We start from the raw sequence: 22,232 nt of genomic DNA on the forward strand, positions 1-22,232 counted from the left end.
ATCGCAGACAGTCGCATTAGTGTATGGCAATGTATCATCTGAGGAATGCGATTGCATAACACGATGTCTGGAGTTTAACATTCGAGACAGGCATAATGACCTTGGATTTGTTGGACTGTTATCATTAGATTCACTAACTATAGTAGTATATAGTAGTATAGGTCGTACCTGTCTGGTTGGCCTGGACCCTCATGGCAAAATAGGCACCTATAAATCTCTAGGTACCTAAAGGCATACCTTAAATTCAGTTATAATGGATGCTAGCTATAACTCAACCACATTCCTAATGATGTAGTTATAGTTAAGAAAATTACCTTGGGGATAAACATAAACCCATTATGATGTAATATAGAGATCACTAAATAAAGGTGGCCATGAGAAGATGAATGTTTAAATGGCCAAAATTTAATTACTCTAATGGCACTAAACAAGTAAATTATTACAAAGTACCATAAAAAATAAGCAATATACCTTTTATAGTGCTATTTTTTTCTTTTTTTCTATTCAGGTTCTATAAGACTCATTGCAGCCTTTGGAGATACCATTCACTGTGTCTTAGCTGCATAGAAAAAGAAATTGAACATTTTGGATGGTCTTTCTCCTAGAGCATATTTACTTTACATCTAATTATTAGTAGGTCAATGATTGGGATTAATATTATTGTATTCTCAATAAATAAGAACCACATATTTACATAAGAAAATCTATTATTTATTAGGAATACATATAAGTCTTGTGTGTGTACATGTCATGCTTGAGCACAGTTAATTCTTTTTCCATATCAAAGTTTTATTATTTGCAGGCATTTCTACAGTATCCATTAGAGTCAAATTGTTTTGTTCAGCCAATTTTATTAGGTCAGCAATATCACGAAGGCCCCATGATGGATTTCTAGCTTTTAAAGACGCATCAAACTGAACATTACTGTCAGGTGTTATAACACCATCCTTACTATAAGGCCCATAAGTAATCATAAGTGCATCAGGTTTCAAGTAATTGCCAGCGTTTTCAAATAATCCAATAGTGCACTCATAAGGACTAATGTGAATCATATTGGCACAATACATGTAGTCAACCTCATTTTCTTCAAACCCATATGAAGATAGCTTTGTACAAATATCAACTTGTTTCGGCGGCAATATATTTTTTGTTGGGCAATGTGTTGCATAGTAAGTAATACTTCCTAGTAAACTCTCATCTACTTCGGTGGGCTGAAACTTGACACCAGGAAAATTTGGTGCAAAATGAGCTAAATGTTGCCCAGAACCTGAGGCAATCTCCAAAAACAGAGGACTTTCCTCATCGTCAATGGTGTCCACATCACTTATAATGAATCTTTTTAAAACCTGCAATATTGGATCCTGATTTCTTGTTGCAGCAGGATAAATTAATTTACTGTTTTTAATGCTGCAAATAATTTAATGATAATAAGTTCAATGGTTAAACATTCAGTATTGTTTGTACTTAAAACTGTCAAAATAACAAAAAGTACAAAAAACTATATAAAATTCCTTGAGTAATACCTTTCCTCTCCAGTAAAGCTGCATGCAACATCTTGAGCCATTGACATAGGCTTCAGCAGAGATCTTCTGCCAACTAAAAATCTAAGAAAAAGAATGTTGGCTGCCTTTTTATTGCTTTATAAAGCAGATGTATAAAGTTATTTAAAGAGTAGTCAATTGATTTCAGTTATTAAAGGACTTTTATGCGTTTACCGGCTAATTCATAGAAATCTCTTTTCTACCTTGTGCAACTTCGATCGATCAGCTGTTTACGCGTGACACTTGAAAATTTGACATTTGAACCCCAAACTGTGTTGCTAAGTTCAAAGGTTAAAATTGAATCTGGGGGCACGGAAGTGCCCCCGCAAGTCGAGCAAAAAAAAAGCGGCACGGCCGTAACATCCTTTTCTCGAAGCAATTCGGGCTATTTTTGACACCCCTATAATTTCGTAGTGGATAAAACAAGAAGCCTGGATTTTCAGGAACTAATCAGTCATTGTATAAACACGGTATATTTAAAATTTCAGTCAATTTGAACCAGTAGTTTAAGAATGACAACTTGTTAAAATTTTGAATTTTGTCACTCACTGATTCACTGACTCACTGACTCACCGATCATCAAAAGTCTAAGGTACTTCTAGCAGACTTAGAAGCTTAAAATTTAGAATACAAATAGGGTTTAGTGTCTTAATCATGGGAAAAATTCAATATTTTCTAATTTCGGTCAAGTTTTCTAAATACACCAACTGCAACAATAACTTTGTAATCCCATATAAATGTATAAGATTACAAGGTTACATTTGCAGTTAATGAATTAAATTATTATTTCTGTAGAAAATAAAATAAATAGGTGTAAATATGTATCTACTATATGAGACATAACGGGAGGGGGTATAGGGTGGGTAAGGGTGTTTAGCCCATGAAACTGAACAAAATTCCCATAGGAAAATATGTTGAATTATGAAAAAAATACGGCTTTCCATACAAATTGGACTTATGTTTGCTCTATTCGCTCTACAAAAAGAAGTGAGATGCCATCAAAAACATTCTGTAAAAACCTCAAGTCTCGCCGTAAAAAGTTGTGAGATCTATATAATACCAAGTCGATTAATCTATTTAGTCTCTACTTAAAGGACCTTCTGTCTTAAGTTATTACGTATGTTATTATCATGCCAATTAAAAAAAAAAAACCTTTAAAACAAATAGATCGACTTGGTCATCGCAAGAAAACACAAATTCGCCATTAACATTTCAGGAGCATTAACTTCTCGTCGTGCTGTGTAGTGTGATACATACTAATAATCAAATCATGCGATGGCCAGGTCGGTCTATTTGTTTTAAAGGTATTTTTTTTTAATTGGCATGATAATAACATACGTAATAACTTAAGACAGAAGGTCCTTTAAGTAGAGACTAAATAGATTAATCGACTTGGTATTATATAGATCTCACAACTTTTTACGGCGAGACTTGAGGTTTTTACAGAATGTTTTTGATGGCATAAACCTTACTACACCTACCGCTATGTAACGTCTAAATTCGGCTCACTGGTTTCAGTTCATCTTCTAAAATCAAACATCATTTTGCCGTTTTAACGTCCAACTTCCATTAAGCAATCAATTATTTTTGTCCTTGGGGCGTAGGCATCCTCGTTAGCGTTTAGTTCACTTAGAACTTTGTGTCATTTTTTTCTTAGCAATACTAATTTAATTTGACATTGACATGTTTGTCACTTCGTAAGTGATGTTTATTTATTTGTTTTTATCTGGGTGTAGTTTAAATAAAATTCTACTTTACTTTTGATTAGTAAGCTTCAATGCATTAAACATGAACAACTTTCAGAAGGAGTTTGTTATGAACATGTTTCTAGATAATGACAATGTCTGTACAATGAATAGACTCGTAGTAGCCGTTGCTAATATAGTCAACGAAAATAGTGAAAATATGACTATGTTCAGCAATGTTATAAAAAATGAACTAAGAGAAACATCTCCAGTAGCAAATGAATGCCCTGGTACCATACCGGTTACTCGTCGTATCAAAGGATTCTATGAAAATACTATCCGCAATTTCACTGATGCCGACTACGTCGCAAAATTTAAAATGAAGAGGTCTACTGTGCAGGTCTATATTTTACTATTAGCCCATATATTAAGTACCAATAAAGTTATTGATAAGGCTTTAAGGTTTGCTGGTAAGCTTTAATTTTTTTGACAAAAGAACTTCGAAGCTAATTTATATATTCAAATTTGTTTGTGGTCTTGTTGCGAGTATTGATGAAGGCAATTGTTTTTATTTACAGGCTTTGATAAATTTTCTTAAGAGCTATGTAAATCCAGGTAACATTGCCCTGGAAAAAAAGGTACATGTATTTCTTTGGCTGCTGGTGAATGATAGCTCTTATAATGAAATTGGCAAACTGTTTGGTATGCATAAATCCACTGTCAGTCATATATTTCATGAAATAGCAACTCACTTGAATGCACATAGATACAATTTTATCAACTGGCCTTCAATGGAGGAGCAGCATATAACCAGGATAAAAGTAAACAGTAGATTTAAATTTCCAAATTGTGTTGGTTTCATTGATATTTGCCGATTCAAAGTGGGCTCCAAGAGAAATAAAAGAGATAAACCAGATATAGTTCTTCTTCAAGCTGTCTGCGATGAGTCCTTATCTTTTATTGATATTCATGTTGGTGAAATAGGAAGAACAAAGAAAAATAAATTGTTCAAGGAGAGTCAGTTGGCACATGAGCTTAAGAATTTAGTTGAATTTGAGAATCATATACTTGGGGACTCCAGTTATAAGTTACGGAATAATCTGATTACTCCATACACAAGTGAAGAATTGTTGACAAGTGAGGAGATGAAATTCAATGAGATACATTGGAAAACTCGAAGCTACATTGGACATGCTTTTGAATTGATGAAGGAAAGGTTTAGGAAGTTAAACCATATTGATATTGTGAAGCCAGAGTCTGTCAATCTGCTTATATCAGTGGCATGTATTTTACACAATTTCATATTGATGCAAGAGGGATGTTCAGAGGTAAAAGAGGAAGCTGTAACATGTGATGATGGTGTGACTATAAACACCAGTATTGTACAAAATGCTGATGAGAAGAGGCAGTTTTTATGTAATTATATCAATTACATTGATACAGAAAATAATGATAAGTAAATGAGTCTGTTGACAGATGAAAGTGAAAGTGTTGCAGAGACAATATTTATGCAATCAGTTTGTATCGTAATGCATGATTTATGGGATATTGAATGGGTCAAGTAGCATATTTACTTTACTGCAGGAAAATTATGAAATGACAAGTATATTCAATCAAGAAGTTTGGTAGTTCTTTGCTATTCTAACTACTAATAGTAAATATCTGTGGTGTACTGTGATGCAATCTTTGGAATAAAAGTCAGTATTTATTAACAACCTGTCTCTAATTTAATACTTTTAATAATAATAGATAGCTCTGCAAAAAATCTATAAATATGGGATACCAGGTAGATAATGAAACCATTGTTAATGTTTTAATATTTATATTTTCTTCTCTAGTACTGAAATTGATATAATCGCCAGCATAATGATATAAAAAATATAAATAAAACATATATTTTGAGTGAGTACTAATGATTTTTTTGATGAAGTTACATTTGGTATTCAATATATAACAACATTATTATATAAATCATTCCAAAATTGTAATATTAATTACATACTAAAACATTTTGAAAAAGAAAACGTTTGTGATACTCACTTTATATGTAGATAGATAAATCACTTAGTTTAACATACACTCTACTGCTTATTTACTTGTATGTACAGACCAAATAGTTTATTTTGCTTAACTTAAGAGACTTTGATTGTTTTACGGTGGGAATACTAGCTCATTTTAGATGTCTGGTGGTTATTTCAGCCCAATACATATTTTAATCCACATCAAACAATGCAGGATAAATTTCAACACAATAACATACATAAAGAATAAGATTGAGGCATAAACACAGGTTTCTATTTAATAATATATCAAAGCAAGTCAAGCTTACTTATACATAGATATATAATGTTGGTAAACTGGAGTTTATACAAACTTAGACAGTTTTATTATAGTTTACAAATAAATAACTTCTCTGTCCCGATGTATCCTACATAACATTAGGCACTAAATTGGCAACCTACAAGGCACTATGCACTTAGCACAGCAATATATGCTATAATATTATTATATTATGTTTTTTTATATTGTAACAAAATTTATAACTCTATTAAATTTACTAGAGCTCGTTATACTATTCTGCGGATGTCGCAATCGGACATAATGAAGTTAATTGACGAAAAAAAGCATGCTCCTTGTTTGTAAGCATTCCAACTATACCTACACAGAACATACTTGGGGAATTAAAACTTTGCTCTATATATATTATGGATTTAGCAAATGATTTAATGTGCCCAACGAAAATAAAATACTCTGATACTCATAGTCAGTCAACTGCTATAGTATGTAATTCAGTTTGAATACACTAAATACATATAATTTCGCTAAACTCTTGACTATGTCAAGTCATGATATTATCTGTAAGCCCCACGGCTCTGGATAATATTAGATAACAATACAGCGTATATACACATTTACTTTTATTTACAATAGCTGCACGCTTACAACATTGCAAGGAGTAATGCACAACTTGCACCTCCCTGCAATAGTCGAAGCTATTCATAGCTGCACCTTTATATTATTTCTACATATTTAGGATTATGGAATGTGACAAACTGTACCTAACTAATACTAAAGCCGTATATTTACAATCGGTGTATAATCAATGAAAGTATTATCAGTCTGATATTGTTGCTCTGTATGACAGATGAAGCGATTTTTCACTTGTCTGTGAAATCGTTATCATTCTATTCTTTCATTTGAACAACAATTTACATAATTATTCCGTTTTAAATATAAACCCCTACCTAAACTCCATAAACGCCTACAGTCGTTCTGATATCTGACAATTAAATGCAGTTTTATATTCACCATCTACCTATATGAGGATACGATAACTATAAGTAGTTAACTCTTGAGAATAATCAGTAGACTGTACACAGAAAGGAGACACATTATTTACACAGAACATAGTCAACACTGAGTGAATCACATTTCATTCATTGTCTTAGCCGATTCGCTCGGAAGACTTGGCACACACAACAACGTATTGTAGTCTCAATCACTTTTCAATAGATCCGTACACGGTTTGTTTAGGTAATTTTCAAATATAAGTCTTTTTCACTTTCTGTAACGTGCCGCACTTGAGATCTTTGTCTAGAGATTCGGTGGAGTTTCGCAAGTCGAGTGTGCGCTCCTTGCCGAGCTCTAGGTGCAAATTGTCCTGTTTAGGACATACATTCGCTACCATATTCACGTTTTTCGATCGAGGCATATAAGCTGTGTTGGCGTTCAACGGAGTTTCCAACGGACTCAATCTGGAAACAAAAATATAAATCAATTAACAAACAATTTATCAGCAACCCTTATTTCCTACTAACAACATCTTGATTTTATACAGTAGTGTGCTAATGGGTTCAAATCATTAGCATACATGTCATTTTCAATTTATTGAAAAGTAGATAGGTACATTTATTATATGTGTGTACAAGTGCAAGAACAATCCGTGTTTAAGCATATCGTATCTGTACAGGGTCGATTCATAGTAGTGCAATGGCGTACATAAATAGGCGTAAAGTTTCAGCGAGCATTTGTAGATTACAACTAGGTATAACTCACTTCTGGAAATCATAAAAACTCGCCTGTAAAGGAAAACTGTGTTGTCATTTATGTGAAAAACTTTATTTAACTGCAGTTGTGATTTTGGCGATAAGTGCTTAGGTATAATTAAAGAAAAATAAATACCTGTTCAGATGATTGTGTTGTTCATTGAAGGGTGAGGTATCGGTAAAAAACGGGTGTCGAAATCGCCGTGAGAATAGATAGCCTATGACGAATCCGACCATGAGGGTGACGAGACAGGACGCTACTACGGCCGTTAGTAATGCTTGAGCACTGTAGATATTGCCATCAGCAGCTTCCACCGTCAGTAAATCTGTAGGCAATCATAAAATTTCATTTGTTAATCCTGCGTGGTATTCTTGTAGCATCAAAAAATCTGTCTATTAATTTGTATAATTTACCTGTCTCATGCTTGTTGTTGGTAGTACTTTTATCTTCTGATAACACATTAGTCTCTACAACTTCTATCAAAATCTCATTCTGAATATCATCTGTTTTCTGACGTATTTCGGATTCCGATTGTGTAGGCTTCTTAGTGCCCGGATTTCTATTGCTGTGGCGGTCACCGGGTAAGAGAGCTGGCAACTTATTACATACATCAGTCTTTCCATACTCTACATTCTGTAGAAATCTCTCGGGGTTCGGAAATTGTCTGTTTCCAACCCAAGAACACACTTGTTGCTTTGAATCCCAAGCGCAATGAGGGTCTTGTAACGCAACGCATTCCCTGGAATAAAGAAATGTTAAATGAATTGTAAAGTAGGTAAGTGTAAACTTATAGTTAGTAGCAAATTGGTAATATTTTAATTTAGTAGGTTTTGGTAATTACCTGCATGATTGCACGTTTCCACAATGTGACAGCGTTACTGCTCTTATGATATCACCAGATGCAACTATCAATTTTTCAGTAGTGAGTGCAACATGCATTTGTTTGATAGGCACTCCTTGAGGTAGAACTTGCACTTCCGAGATCACAGCAGTTCGTACAGGGTTCTTACTGTACTCTTCTGAACTTGCATCAAAGTCACCTTCATTTGCAGCAACATTCACTGCTTTAATAACCCTTCCATCATCAGTACCGACATACATAACATCGTATTTGTTTCCATTCATAGCTTGAACTTGCGGATGTACCGCAATAGCCGAAAATCTATATTGTAAACTAACTCTAATGAGAACTGGCCTAGCTAGGAACGATGGAACAGCTTTGTCCATCAGTGGGTGTGTCTTTATAAAGTTAACAGTCGAATCAGTTAGAGTACGACTGTCTTCTACGCAGGAACCTGGTCTATCATCGGGTACTTTCTCTTTTTCTAAAGGTAACCAGTTAGAGTTCATACTTTCTTGCCCTTTAAAGGGACCTTCAAAGGCGTCTATGATGTCCCTCATAGAGAATGCACAAACGGCTGATCCACCGATAGCATTCTGAGGGGTAGTGAATACTGCGTACATAATATCGTTTTTGCTACTACTTTTGCCGTACATTCCATTAATTACTTCAGTAGTTGCTTCTGTAATAGAAATTAAAAAAATGTTAAGTATGTTATGCGTGTAAAGTAACAGTCTGAAATTATTTTTGTAAGTATTTTAAGCCATGTAAACTTACGAATTTCGTCAAAATAAAATGGATATTCTCCGGGCATCGAGCAGTTGAGACGAGCTTTCAAAAATGATGTCCACCGATCACTAAAGGAGTGAGGACCACCTTTGTCGTTCAAGCATACCCTGGCTACTCTTGAGTATACAGCCTGTGGAAATAATAACCAATTAGTCAACAAGTCAACGGTAGATATATTTGTAAATCTCTCCATAAATATGACAAATTCTATTATTTAAGTATACTTTTTGTACTGACCTTTCCGCAGTTCATATATTCCACAGCCGTTTCTCGATAGAAAAAGTAAACATGGCTGGTCGAAGCCACGGCTCCCACGAATGATGGATCGTTGAGTAAACGGAGGTCTGAGCGTTCAGTTCGAACAGGTTCGCGATATATTAAAGGATCTGTGCCGGAGAAGTCGGCTGCTGTCGCTGTGTATAATTGACTATCTGTAAAAGTGAGGTTCCATTTAAGATACTTTACATTATGCCTACTATAGTTCAAAAACACGTATATAATCAAGTTGATAATCTAATTTTTGCAATGAATCGTAGTTGTTATTAACAATAATCTATGTTTTTATGTCATGCTAGAGATTATTGGTAAATTTACCAGTAAAATGATTCAATGTTCCTAGTAAGGCCAACATTAAACAGATTAGATATAATTCGATAGCCTGTCTTACTTCCGTGGAGATATTAATTATTTGGTGGACTAAAAATTCTCGAAGGGCAACAGATAATATAAAATACTTACCAACAAATATGGCAGTAGAGTTATGTTGAGGGTCATAGGGACAGCGGCCTGAGCCGTCGAATTCTTCTAGGTGATGGTTCGGTGGGTGCCTCGCGTACCGGCGGCATAACGGTTTGAATGCGTTAGTGCCGCATACTAGGAGCCTTCCATGCGCACGCGCCGCTACTCGCGGGTAATTCTGGCATTCATCTGCCGACTTGCCCTTTAATTGACATAGTTCTCGGTGCGCGTCCGTCGATTGCCACTCCAAACGCTGTAAACAACACGATTTATTGTAACTTTCCATGGGCATATGATAGGTATCGTCAAGAATATGCCAATTTTTGATATCGTACAAAGTTAACATTTAAATTACTGTCATCAATGGGATAATTACCTAACAATATAATTTCTGTTAATTTTAGATTAATTGACGGTAAAATAATTAATAAAAATTAATTACATATTCATACATAAATTACATTCATACATAATAATAAACCCCATCTAATTCTAGCAGCTAAATAAAATAGCAACTAATTGAAGCCCTTTAGGTACCTACAATTGTATATTATATACTTTGTGTGGTGTAGAGTAGTTAGTTACTTTCTCTCGTTATAATAAATAAACTGGTGGCGTGGCGCGCAAATGGTCCGCAAAATTTCCTCAGTTTATGTCGAAAACGATTGTTAAATGAGCATACTTGTTCTGCAAACCAGTTATACGAAGTAACGAATTTGGTCTGAACTAGATGTTAAAGCACTTCGGTGACCTTATTTCAAACGTTTATCACATCAACCAATGCGTTCTTTGTGTACCTACCTACCACTGCGGTGCAGTTTATATCAAAATAGACATTGTTATCAGCTAAGCCTGTAGTTATCGCTGCGACGAGATAGCCATACCTTTTGATACACTCGTTAAGGCTTATAGTGAAAAATATTGAATCCTACTAAAAACTTTACCATCGTTAGTAAGAATTTCAGAACTATAATGTATTACAATTGTGGCAAAAAGAACACAAGTTAGGGCGGTTGAAGAAAAAGTAACCGTAGATTTGATTAGTATTCGTGTGAGGAGGAATGGACGCCCTGCGCCGCTGGCCGTGAATAATTCAACGCACCACCGCACACCGGCCAACTCTACCTCTAATATGTGACGAGTAATTTAAAACACTTAACTGACATTTAACTCAAACCTCTAAATGCAACTAAAAAAGTTAACAAATTGGGCGGTTTGACAGAATTTAACTCAACATTTTTAAGAAGTTACTGAAGTGTTTTATTCACGCCAGCATAAATTTCATCATGAGTATAACCATGTTTGCAATCCAATAAATACCACGCTTGCCTCGTTGGTTGACAGATTAATATTTTTATGGCAATTATCGGTTCAGAGGAACTGTAAATAATTGGGTTCCATGTTGTGGTGTCGCTGTCTATATTTTTTTAGTAAGTATTCCTGTTACACGTGACATGTTTCTTTGTAAGGCCATTGAACGGATGTACATGTAGTGTCTCATTCTCATCATGATGTACATAAACATAAGACTGTTTTTCACGAGTGAAACGTTAGTAATTTTTGGCTGTGTGCCAAACAATCTCTCACCCTGCGTCCGTTCGTCCATATTGCTTCGTATTTTTATTTCACACACCGTATGGTGCCGTCAATCGAAACTTCCAATAAATTACATGGAGAGCATCAAACATTCTTTTTATATAAATCACGGAGGACGCATCGTGTGCATAATGACACTTAGTATGTTACAACAATACTAGAAACAATGTGATGACTTATATTATTTTATGCATTAGTTGTTCTTGTCACATATTTGTATAATAAGTAGGTAGCTATAGAATTCATTTATTTACATTGGCATCCATCCTCGGTGATATAATATTGTTATTTATCACAGTATGTCGAACACGCGACTATTTTTTTTAAATGCTCCTATATTCTATACTCTATAGCCACTGATACCATGTACCTACTTATCTATGTGATTACTATATGTACTTAGCACAGATTAGCAGAGACATCAATTTCCTTCAGGAACCTTTGGTTATGTTAGATGCATTGTTACTTGCCGATACTTGCCTATCCGGGGCGTTGTATAAGTATTTAAATGGCTATACAGAAAGGTTGCAACCACGTGGCAATTGTTAATATTAAAACATAAAAATAAACAATTTCCCGCGCCAAATAGGTCGTAAGAATAAATAGCGAGTGCAGTAGAGTACCTCTTGTTGTAGTTTGCGTAAGATTAGATACATAAACCTGTAGTGGAGCGCGATACCTATTACGGTTTTCGTTTCTAGTTCGTTCACCGACCGACGGCGACGTCTGCTACTACGGGCGGATTAACTTGGCAAATACTCAGTGTTATCAATCTGGACTATCTGGTTACCGTTCCAGAGATATCTATTATCAAGAAGAGTTCCGGATTTAATCAAACAAACGATAAAACTACCGCTGCGAGTATCATGTTTATATATGAGAGTAAAATTATAAACTTACCTGATCTATATTCTCTGATAAATCGTACAGGCTCAGGTTGTAGACAGTATTCCTGAAAACAAGTGAATAACGTGTTACAAATTGAACAAACAAAAGCTACGTGCACAAAACTTAAGCGAAACAAGTTTATTCTGAGAATGGTTATGAATTAGTCGCACCTGCTTAAATAATGCTTGGTATTTTATAATCAGCCGTGTTTGGAAATTGTTGTTTGGTAATAATTTGCATAATACATTAATACGTATCGCATAGTAGTGCGAAAGGCGATGTGAATGAAGTAGTAGTTCAAATATGGAGTATTATTTTACCTGCCACCCACGATGATGGAGAAGTCGTCTTTGTCTAATATACGGAAGTGGTCCGGCGCCGTCGCGTTGCCCACAAATTGTTCAGAAGTTTCATCGCCTGTAACAAACCATTTCATTAGAAGTGTCAGTTTATCGCCTCGCCTAGCAGTGTTCTATTTCTTGAAATTAATGGCGATGTAGAGCCACTTCTAGATTTCCGTTTATATCGGTTATATTAAAGTAGGTATTTAGATATCTACCTAACATACCCAGTAGTAATATATTTATACGTATAATCTAATATGTTGGGTGTTCCTACTACTAGTAAAAGGTTTTTTGGATATTTCGTGGAAAAAGCAAATTGTATTATTCTAATCTGATGCTATTGAAGCATGGTGGGAGATTTTACACGCTTTGTTGTCGATTTGAATGTGCATATTTAGGATTTTTTGTGCCATGTGCAGATCGACCGAACAAAGTTCCCATTGTACAGCGATTAAATAACAATGAACGTTTGCAATTTCATAACAATTGGTTGGGAAAATCTCACATGTCAATACAATACGTTAAAATCCCAAGCAGTTTCTTGCACCTGTACTACGCCGGGTCACAGGATGAGAGTCTTGAATTTCGTAGTATTATAGTTAAAAATCATACTGTTGAGAAAGCAACACCTAGAGCATGGTATTTTGTTGAAAGGTCTAGCTAATTTAAATTACTTTACAGTCACTATTTAGGTAAGGTTTAGGTTCAAAATGATGGGACTGATATAATCAAACAATTTCAGGGCTACTACAGAAAATAACGTACCATATTTGATGTGAATGCGAGCATTTGCATCCGGCATCCAGGCTTGAGCCGTGGACGCTAAGAGCACAAGGACCGCGCGAGCGACGGCCATTTTAGCTCAATATCTCCTCTCTATGCAAGCCATTGTCCTGCTCTTCTTGCTCCCTGCAACAAACAAAAGTCTAAAATTATTGCCGATTCAAATGTAAAAGCCAAAGCAAAGCAGTAAGTGTGGAAATGTTATTTTCCCGAGACCAATAGTAACGTTTTCGTAGAAATATCAAAATTATATTTTCGCAAGAAGCAACTCTTGCGGGAAATCCTTATTTCTCTAAATTGAAACAAACATAATACCACAGTAGAGGTACACATTCAATGTGTTTGGATAAGCGTCCCGAGCTCACGGGTTTATACAACAGGCTGGCTATACTCTGCTGGTTATACTTGTTACAATAACTATTACTTTTTGGCATCTTATCTATCTCATGAAACTTATAGGTCCGAATAATAAGGTACAAGTTTTTTTCCCAAGCTTTAATACAACATTATTAGGTACGTAGATTAATTAAATTATGGTTTTATTAAGTCTACCAGGGTAGAGCAGCCTACGTGTTTTTGATATTTGTGTATTCACCACCCACAACTTTTACACAAGAATTATGATAATTTTAGAGGCAAAGTATACCAAAAAGAGGTTTGTAATTATTTAAATGAAGCATGATAATGAATATGTGCGATGTCGTTGAACGCACGCATATCTAGTGGTCGGGTCTGGTTCTCGGTCACACGGGACGCTCGCCGCTCGTTTGACGCACGCAGCATGCATCCGCACACGCACTCATTGCTCAGGATTCGCATACTATTTTTTCTCATTTTTTAACTATCCGATCGTGAGAAACAAAACTCGATCGTCTCGCCACAGTCGTGATACCAGCACCGTTCGTTTTGTTACAATATCTTATTTTTAATCTACCTTTTATGCTTCGGAACAGTTTATAGAAGACGTTCCGTTTTTTATAGACATCGGGTGATATTAAAACGTATCGTTATCGTAAACTGAACAATTTAATGAAGTTTATTTACATTGGATCGCTTTTCGGATGGGTTATGTATTTAAAATAAGTGTCAAAAAGATATACATATGTGCCATTTATTTTATATAAAACGATACAGTTATTTTTACTGATACCTACATGCTAGTTAAATTGGTTCTTACTTGATTTAATATAATTTATATTGATAATGACGACGTGTATTGTAGTTTAGCATTGTTGTTACAACAATCACCTTTATTCCGGCGCCTCTTAGGACCCGATGGAAGTATAATATATGATCACAGCATCTGCTATAATATTTATCCGTCGGCCTAAGTCATGAGCGCGTGATGAGCCATGCGCATCAAATTCAATTTCACAATCTATATGTATTTATCGTAGGATTTGTTTGGACCGTACAGCTAAATTCAACAATTTAATTAATAAATTAAGGGAATGTATTAATAAAAATGCGTCAGATGTTTTGCTTCGTATAACAATGTATAGAAAAGGGTAGAGAGTTGATGTAACATGCTGCTCCGCTCGGCGCACAGATGTGCCACTAAATGTACGGAGGAGTGCACACTGCACACTGAACAGAGGGCGATGCATTTGATATTTTCACGAGTGTCTGTCAACCGCGTTGCTGTTTTGGGGGTAAACACACAGTGATGTATGCATTTAAAGTCATCTGCGTGAATGCACTCGCGATGTATTGCATTTCAAACGTGTAATTTATGTGCGCCGGGTGTACGGGAACAATTAGGCCAGGGCAAATGAGCGATTACTAGTAGCAACGCAAAACTTTGGATACTCTACTTTTAACGAGTAAAAAACTGAATTGTTGCAAGAGTATGTCGATACTAATTAAGACGGTAGTAATATTCTCTTTAAAAAAGTACCTTTTTGTACAAATTTTGGAATTTTATCCTTTTGAGGATTCCACATAAAAATGTTTTATTAAACAATACTGATCCAGTTTAAGACGTGTAAGCTAAAAGCATAGATGAAAAATCAGCTTCACGTGTTGACATCGAAATATCAAAGAAATAAATAATGACATCGCATCGTCTAACGTCGAATACGAAATAAGAAAGATATAAAAATGTAAAAGAGGTATTCGAATGAATATTTTATGGATCGAGTTAGCTGTAGTTGCTGTACCTAGTGGTATTAGTTACCACACTGCAGATAGCTAAGGTGTCGCGGTCAGTACCTCGATTCTGTACCACTTTCGACTACCGACAACCGGCAAGCTATCGACATTTGACATTTAGAATGTACTGCCAAAATGTTTCCTACGACACCCGTCAGAGGCGCTGATCAGATTTTCATACAAAATTTCTCGATGACAGTTCGATTGTCGGTAGTCGATAGTAGTAGAGAATCGAGGCACAGTTCTCATGTATTTCTTGTTAGTATTCAATTTATGAACCGACATATCCATGTACGCCGGTATCGTGCATGATATTTTCTCTGGAACTATTTAATAGCGGTTTTAAAGTCTCTTGAGCAGATTACGTGGCTCCTATATGCGATAAACAAGATAGGGCTGCTTTTGCACAGACCCGGTTGACATCTGAGCCTCGAGCTGCGGTCGCGACGCGATGAAGTCCCACACTATCCCACACGGATCAGGAAGCTGTGGTTCTTTTCTGTCGGTAGCAATAAATAATCTACTAAAGGAACAGGGGCGGTTTAACGTTCGGTAAGAAGGACTATGCTAAGACGTTAAAAGACAGTTTGCCGCCATTTTTCCATATCAGCACACAATTTATTGCCGCTTCTGGCGGTGTCACGCCTGAAATGTATGTTTTTAAACGACGCGTGATAGGGGTATGACAATGAATACGTGTTGAGAATTTAATATTAAATTCCTACAGAGTGTTCCACATTATTTAGAGATGCGAGTACGCTTATACATGTGTAATTTAAAGAGTAGGTAGAGCATACTTCACAGTTCTCTACAAGATCGTTGTGCAATTTTAATAAATTGTGAGATGGAAAAGTTGTTATTAGTTTTACGCTTATTAGATAACAAGGTCAGACACTTTATATTTTAACATTTGTGCTAAGTCGTGTGCGTAGATTGGCGTAAATAGATTTCGTCTCGTTAAATAAAAGTTATCATGTGCGTGAAAAAGGAGAGTTGCAATTTTTTTTGCTAATAACTAAATTCATTTATTACTTTATTACTGTAAAACTGTAATTTAGGACACTTTTTCAGGTTATTTGTAATTTAAAATTATTTTCTTTTCTTTATTAAAAAGATAGACTATTGTCGAATGATTAACTAATGTTATTATTGGAACTATTGTAAAAACAAGTCTCGTACAATTTAGAGTTATCAAAGTGAACCAGCGAACTAAAAAAATGATCCAATTAAAGTGTTGTTATCTTTAAAATAGGTATTTCCTGATTACTTACATATGTGACAGATAAGGTTGTTCGTATCTGCACCTACTGGCCACAGATAACGTTTGTAGTAACGAGTAAAGTAACAATGAGCTAATTATAAATTGTTTTTGTATTCGGACATAGTACGCACGCTATTTTATTATGTTGTGTGTGCGGTAATGCTCTGCATGTTATAGTCATGGCTATTTTTAACGAAGGGCCTGATATAACAAGAATAGTTAATAGACGATCTTGAACAGTTACAACCATTATGACGTAAATTCATTTTATCCTTGTCTATGAGTATTAAATATGTGTTCAACATTTAGGTTATAGACTATAAAAGATCATTTTTTGTTTTTGTTCATAGCTAGTTTGGAGAACGAATAGAAATAATGTAACTCTTTTGGTGAAATAGAAAATATATGACATGTAAAATAGATTTTCACATTGTAACTAAGTGAATTCTTAATAGCGGAATAAAGCAGAGGGCCAAGCTTTCTGATAAAATAATCAGAATCTAAGTAAATCCCAATTTTATCCAATATCTTTCAAGCAAACAAATTCCGTGTTAAGGAAGATTTGATAGAGACGTTGATGGATTTGTCCATATTATTAATAAATTTCTTACAAAGCAAATTAGGTTCTGTACTAAATGGGGAAAATTTCGAAACTGCTGTATGTTTAAGGACGCTATTGCAACGATTAAATGTCCCGACCACTTTAGTATTTTCCTATATATATATATATATATATATATATATATATATATATATATATATATATATATGTATATTTGTATAAACCTCAGTTTTCAAATAGTAGGAAAATAAAAGGTCAACCTTACAATGCAGGCATTTCCTAGAAGTACGTTTGTACATTGTTAACCGTGTTAACATAAATAAATGTGTTTGCGGTTTGGAATACACTTACCTACGTCATAAATAAATATGGAACAAGGTACTACGAGGCTAATAAGGCGGGAAGGGAAAAGTTACCATGTAAAAACCATAATACATGTGTTATGGAAATTACATAGTGTTTCTGAAATAAATATGTAGGTACTCAGACTAATAGAGTAACTCCTTTGTTTTTATCAATCATTGGTAGTACATATTCTAGCCAGTTCGTTTCGAAAAAAGGTCCCTAGCATAATGAATTCAGGCAACTTAGACTGTCATGTGGTAACATTCCATCTGAACGATTTGATTTTATGAAGTCAGGTAAGAAAAGGTTGCAGGAAGGATAAAAAGCTGCTTACAAAAATCAATACAAAAAAAATATTTAAACCTTCAAAGCTAGTTACTAAATAGTCGCTGTAGCGATAAAAAAGTGATAAATGTTATTGAATTTTCTACCTACTATAGTTTGTACATAATTTTTGAATGTTTTACATTATTTGTAGGTACCTGGTTTCTGTGGTAAAGGCACGTACACAAAAACATGATTTTGCATCGATCTTTGTTTGTTATAAAGTTTTTATTTACATTGTTTACTTATAGAAGGAATAGCATGCAAGCTATCAGTCGTTTGTTCTGCATACTAATGAAACATAAAGAATGTACGGCTGTAAGTCATGGCGCGCGGGATAGCGACTCGTGTCTATTTATATTTTACTATTCTAGCGACCCCCGCAACTCCGTCTACAGTACATGCATGTTGTATAAACGTGTGTGAAGACTAAACTAATGTTGTTTGTCAATAATCATTCAGTATTTTTTATTTCTCACTAGCTGACCCGCGCAACTTCGCTTGCGTCACATAAGAGAAACATAATTTTTTTAACATTTTTGTAACATTTTTTACTGGTACTCTGCTCCTATTGGTCGTGGCGTGGTGATATATAGCCTATAGCCTTCCTCGATAAATGGGCTATCTAAAACTGAAAGAATCTTTCAAATCGGTCCAGTAGTTCCTAAGATTAGCGCGTTCAAACAAACAAATAAACAAACAAACAAACAAACAAACTCTTCAGCTTTATAATATTAGTATAGATAAACATTCAACTCTACAATATAGAGGAAAGGAATAAATTAGCTATTTACAGAAACGATCGACAAAAAAATTGTACAGTAAATTGCGGTTGCAACTCTTTGGGTGTTTCATCATTTAAAATGACACCTTTGTGAGTTATGCAAAATTTGTAATAACGACGGTTATTTTTAATAACAAAATCTCGTATCTGCGTTATTTGACTCTAATGCATTAATGCATCACAGCGCTATATAATACTCTGCATCCTACAACGCATTATGCACCTTAAGCTATTAACAGTAGAAAAACCATAGACTCTATGGCTACGTGTTAGAGCGAGAGATCATAATCATCAATATTAACCACGCGACAGAAAGAGATAGAAATAAAAACGAGTTTTGTGTTAAAAAAATATGGAACCCACTTCCTTTATTCGTTTTTGAATTTCGAATATGTGAATGTTAACTTAATGTAGAGTATTGTAGAGTTTCTGATTCTTATTTGTTCATCACAGAGTAAGGAAAAATAAATTTATTGTATTGGAAAATACAGGATACATTAATTAATATTATATTATGTGGTTTGTTTGATAATTATATAATTGCATGTAGCTGCGGTATGTGTACGTGATGCAATAAAATGAACATACACATGGATACTGAGTATGTTCGTATAAAATAATTTAGCCATGACTACTCACGACTGATTCACCGGTAGTTGTGAGTATTTCTATTCACATTAACATGAATGACTCTTGTTGTTTAATTGCTATACATTATCTAATTACGATAGGAAATTGATTTTACAACATTACAAGGATGAGAAATATGAATGGCCTCGATTAAATGCTAGATTTATTGTTACATGAGGCATCGTTGTAAAGCTGAAAAACGCGAAAAGCTCACGTGCTCTCCTGCTTGCGTTTTCAGCAATTGCACATATTATTATGTAGGTTACCAAATATTGGCACGTTTGCAAGGATAGCGCTCATCGAGTCATCTGCGTTTGTGAAGCGAATTAACTTGTAAATGAACTTTAATAAACTGGCTTTCAATACGGTTTTGCAACATTCAACAACGTAGTGCACATCCTCTGATCCGCGAGTTATGCGATTGTGTGGATAAAATAACAATCGGTTTTGCAATATTGGTAATTGTAGAAATATTACGCGTAGTAGTGAGTCTATAATTTAATCTATAAAACTGTCGCTTGGCCACTATGTGCTAGTACATTTAAAATGTAAACACTTAACGGTTGCTGTGACCCATTGGCCCCACTTACAATTAGTTAACATTCGGTGTGCCTCAGCGCATCTGGTATTTTCATGTGCGACTCTGCTAGGTATTATGACAACACGCGCAATTAGCCAGGATGTTGATAATGTTTTCCATTCATTACCGCTGTAAAGTGGAATAGTTGTTTATTCTAATTATAATCTAGACGTCCGAGATCTTAAATGTACAGTGAATCAGGAAATCATAATTAGTTAGGTCAATGACACGCTCGCGAATGCTTGACCATGTTCCAAGCTGCTTATAAAATTATACGAGTTTTGAGATTTAACTAAAAAGATTATGTTCAACTCAAAGATGTAGATACACATATACTTATTTATTTTTTGTTTTGTTAAACTCTTTGTTAGTGTACAAAATAATTCAATAGCTAGTGTAAATAACTCTAATATCTCATAGTATCAGCGCATAATAAATAAATCAGTAGGTAGCGAAATGAAAGTCAAATTCAAAGATGCATAAATTGATTCAAATTGATCTCGTTTACATTTTGAAATACACAGCGAATTATTTGAGACTGTCTGAAAACAAGTTTTGTATTAAGGCTAAACGATTCCGGCCACTCTACACAGATTGCGATATTTTTGCAGTTCAGATTTATTATTTTACAATTTTTAATAAGTTTTCATCGTTTCTGTTGAGTTGTTCGTGATATTTTTTGATGTTTGAATGTCTTGCTGACCCAAATATCTAATAGGGTTCACTTAATTACGTCTCTCTTTACATCTTCAAATGGGGCATGAATTAATTGCTTGTAAGGATGTTTGGTGGCGGTTACTGAGCTCCCCCTTGCCATAAATAAGAAGAGAATACGGGATCATAAATCATTGATAGAAGTATAATCGTTTTTTTTATAGATTCTTACAACAGCGGTGATTTTAAACGGGTCTTTGTAAAAACATAACTTATCAAATTACTCATACAGAGTATAAAGTACATAACGCTATCATATTAGTAATTGCGTACAACGTCCTGACAGGGCAATATACGATTTGTTAAACAATAACTTCTGCCTCAACTCTTAACAAATTAGTTTCATTAGGTTAGCAGGGCTACTAATTTGTTCAGTTTTGAAATTAGCACGCATTATCGCAAAACTTTCTAAATTAGTACAGAGTAAGTAACAAAAGAGGACATAACAGTGCGCTTTTGAGTGTACAATTTACACCGCAGGCGTTGAGTGTCTAGTAGAGTCGGCGACTCGTCGGTAGAGCGGCCCCGTTGCTTGCTAGTCGCTTGCCCTGTGTCAACAAAGCGTGCTCTCTCCTTCGCTCCCCTATCCTATGGGTTTTGTTTGTGCCGCCTCCACAATGCTTTCGGCCGTTGGTCCCATGCCCGCTACTTTAATTTATTTCTTTAAACGATTGTTCTCACAATGGACACTTACCAGCTTTAATGTTGCTGTATTCCCGGTGTTGTAATCCAATTTCGAATCCGTTTTTAAATCACAGGTCATAGCATTGTTAAAATATAAAACTCAACACAACATTCAATTGGCCACACTAGCACTATTCAATCGTCTCTGACATATAGTCAGATAAATCACAGCAAGCACGAAAAAATCACTGATGCAGCACTCGAGATCACAAAGGTTGTAACCGGTTTTTATGTAGGAGAGTGTAACAGAACTTGTGGTGTAGTGTTTACAGTGGGCGCACTGAGCGCGTTGACGAAGCCAGCACGTAGAGTAGCGCTATTGCGTGCTCTCGCGGCGCACTCGGCAGGGGTACTGGCGCGACGCAGGCGCCCCACTATCTCGCGCCCGCCCGAACTTGCCTGACAGGCTTCTCTACTTCTTTTTCGAACATGCGCGTGCGCCGATGCCAGGTTTATACGATACGTTGCCAGTTCTATGAGTTTTTTTTGTTTTGTGTTGACGCTCCTAAATGAGGGGCCATAAAATAGAAACGAAGTTCGACGAATAAAAAGTTTGGAGGGTTATACAATATGTATCCATATTAGTTACTTGCTAGTTCACATCCAGAAAGAGTTGTTGTGTAGTCGTGTTCATTTTACAATAATCATTCTACAATGTTAATTTTATACCCATTTAATTATAATAAACTGATAAACATTATATCATTAAGATAACATTACAAGTATTTTTTTGTAATATTTAAATATTGATGAAACAAAAACATCTTTTATCATGTAGTTAGCTACTGCTACAATCTGCTAAAATGTAGCGACGATGGATACGATAGGATGATGACAAGACTTTTACTTCTCTATATCTGTATATTATTATTATTATTGCTTCAAGTTTAAGCCCACGAAGGGATAGACACATGTGGCAATCCCAGTGTATTATTCGCTGCGTGC

General features: G+C 35.1%; 2 protein-coding genes across 3 annotated transcripts; both read right to left on the reverse strand.

Annotated features, from left to right (window-relative positions):
- Positions 1 to 682: 682 nt before the first annotated feature.
- LOC142974511 (methyltransferase-like 26) lies at positions 683 to 1,978 on the reverse strand. Of its 2 annotated transcripts, XM_076117031.1 has the most exons (3): positions 1,745 to 1,978; positions 1,524 to 1,604; positions 683 to 1,407 (listed from the first exon to the last, which is right to left on the reverse strand). In XM_076117031.1, the coding sequence occupies exons 2-3, from the start codon at positions 1,568 to 1,570 to the stop codon at positions 765 to 767; spliced, it is 690 nt and encodes a 229-aa protein (XP_075973146.1). In that variant the 5' UTR covers positions 1,571 to 1,604; positions 1,745 to 1,978; the 3' UTR covers positions 683 to 764. The 2 variants fall into 2 exon arrangements, with proteins under 2 accessions (XP_075973146.1, XP_075973064.1); XM_076116949.1 differs by having other exon boundaries at positions 684 to 1,407; positions 1,524 to 1,971.
- Positions 1,979 to 5,034: 3,056 nt separating this feature from the next.
- On the reverse strand, positions 5,035 to 21,650 carry LOC142974701 (semaphorin-1A-like). The gene is made up of 11 exons (XM_076117172.1): positions 21,298 to 21,650; positions 13,235 to 13,378; positions 12,446 to 12,542; positions 12,138 to 12,189; positions 9,642 to 9,894; positions 9,141 to 9,334; positions 8,892 to 9,033; positions 8,115 to 8,796; positions 7,687 to 8,012; positions 7,409 to 7,598; positions 5,035 to 6,981 (listed from the first exon to the last, which is right to left on the reverse strand). The coding sequence occupies exons 2-11, from the start codon at positions 13,323 to 13,325 to the stop codon at positions 6,768 to 6,770; spliced, it is 2,241 nt and encodes a 746-aa protein (XP_075973287.1). The 5' UTR covers positions 13,326 to 13,378; positions 21,298 to 21,650; the 3' UTR covers positions 5,035 to 6,767.
- Between the last annotated feature and the right edge of the window lie 582 nt (positions 21,651 to 22,232).

Source organism: Anticarsia gemmatalis, chromosome 1, assembly GCF_050436995.1.
Source record: "Anticarsia gemmatalis isolate Benzon Research Colony breed Stoneville strain chromosome 1, ilAntGemm2 primary, whole genome shotgun sequence".
NCBI lineage: Eukaryota > Metazoa > Arthropoda > Insecta > Lepidoptera > Erebidae > Anticarsia > Anticarsia gemmatalis.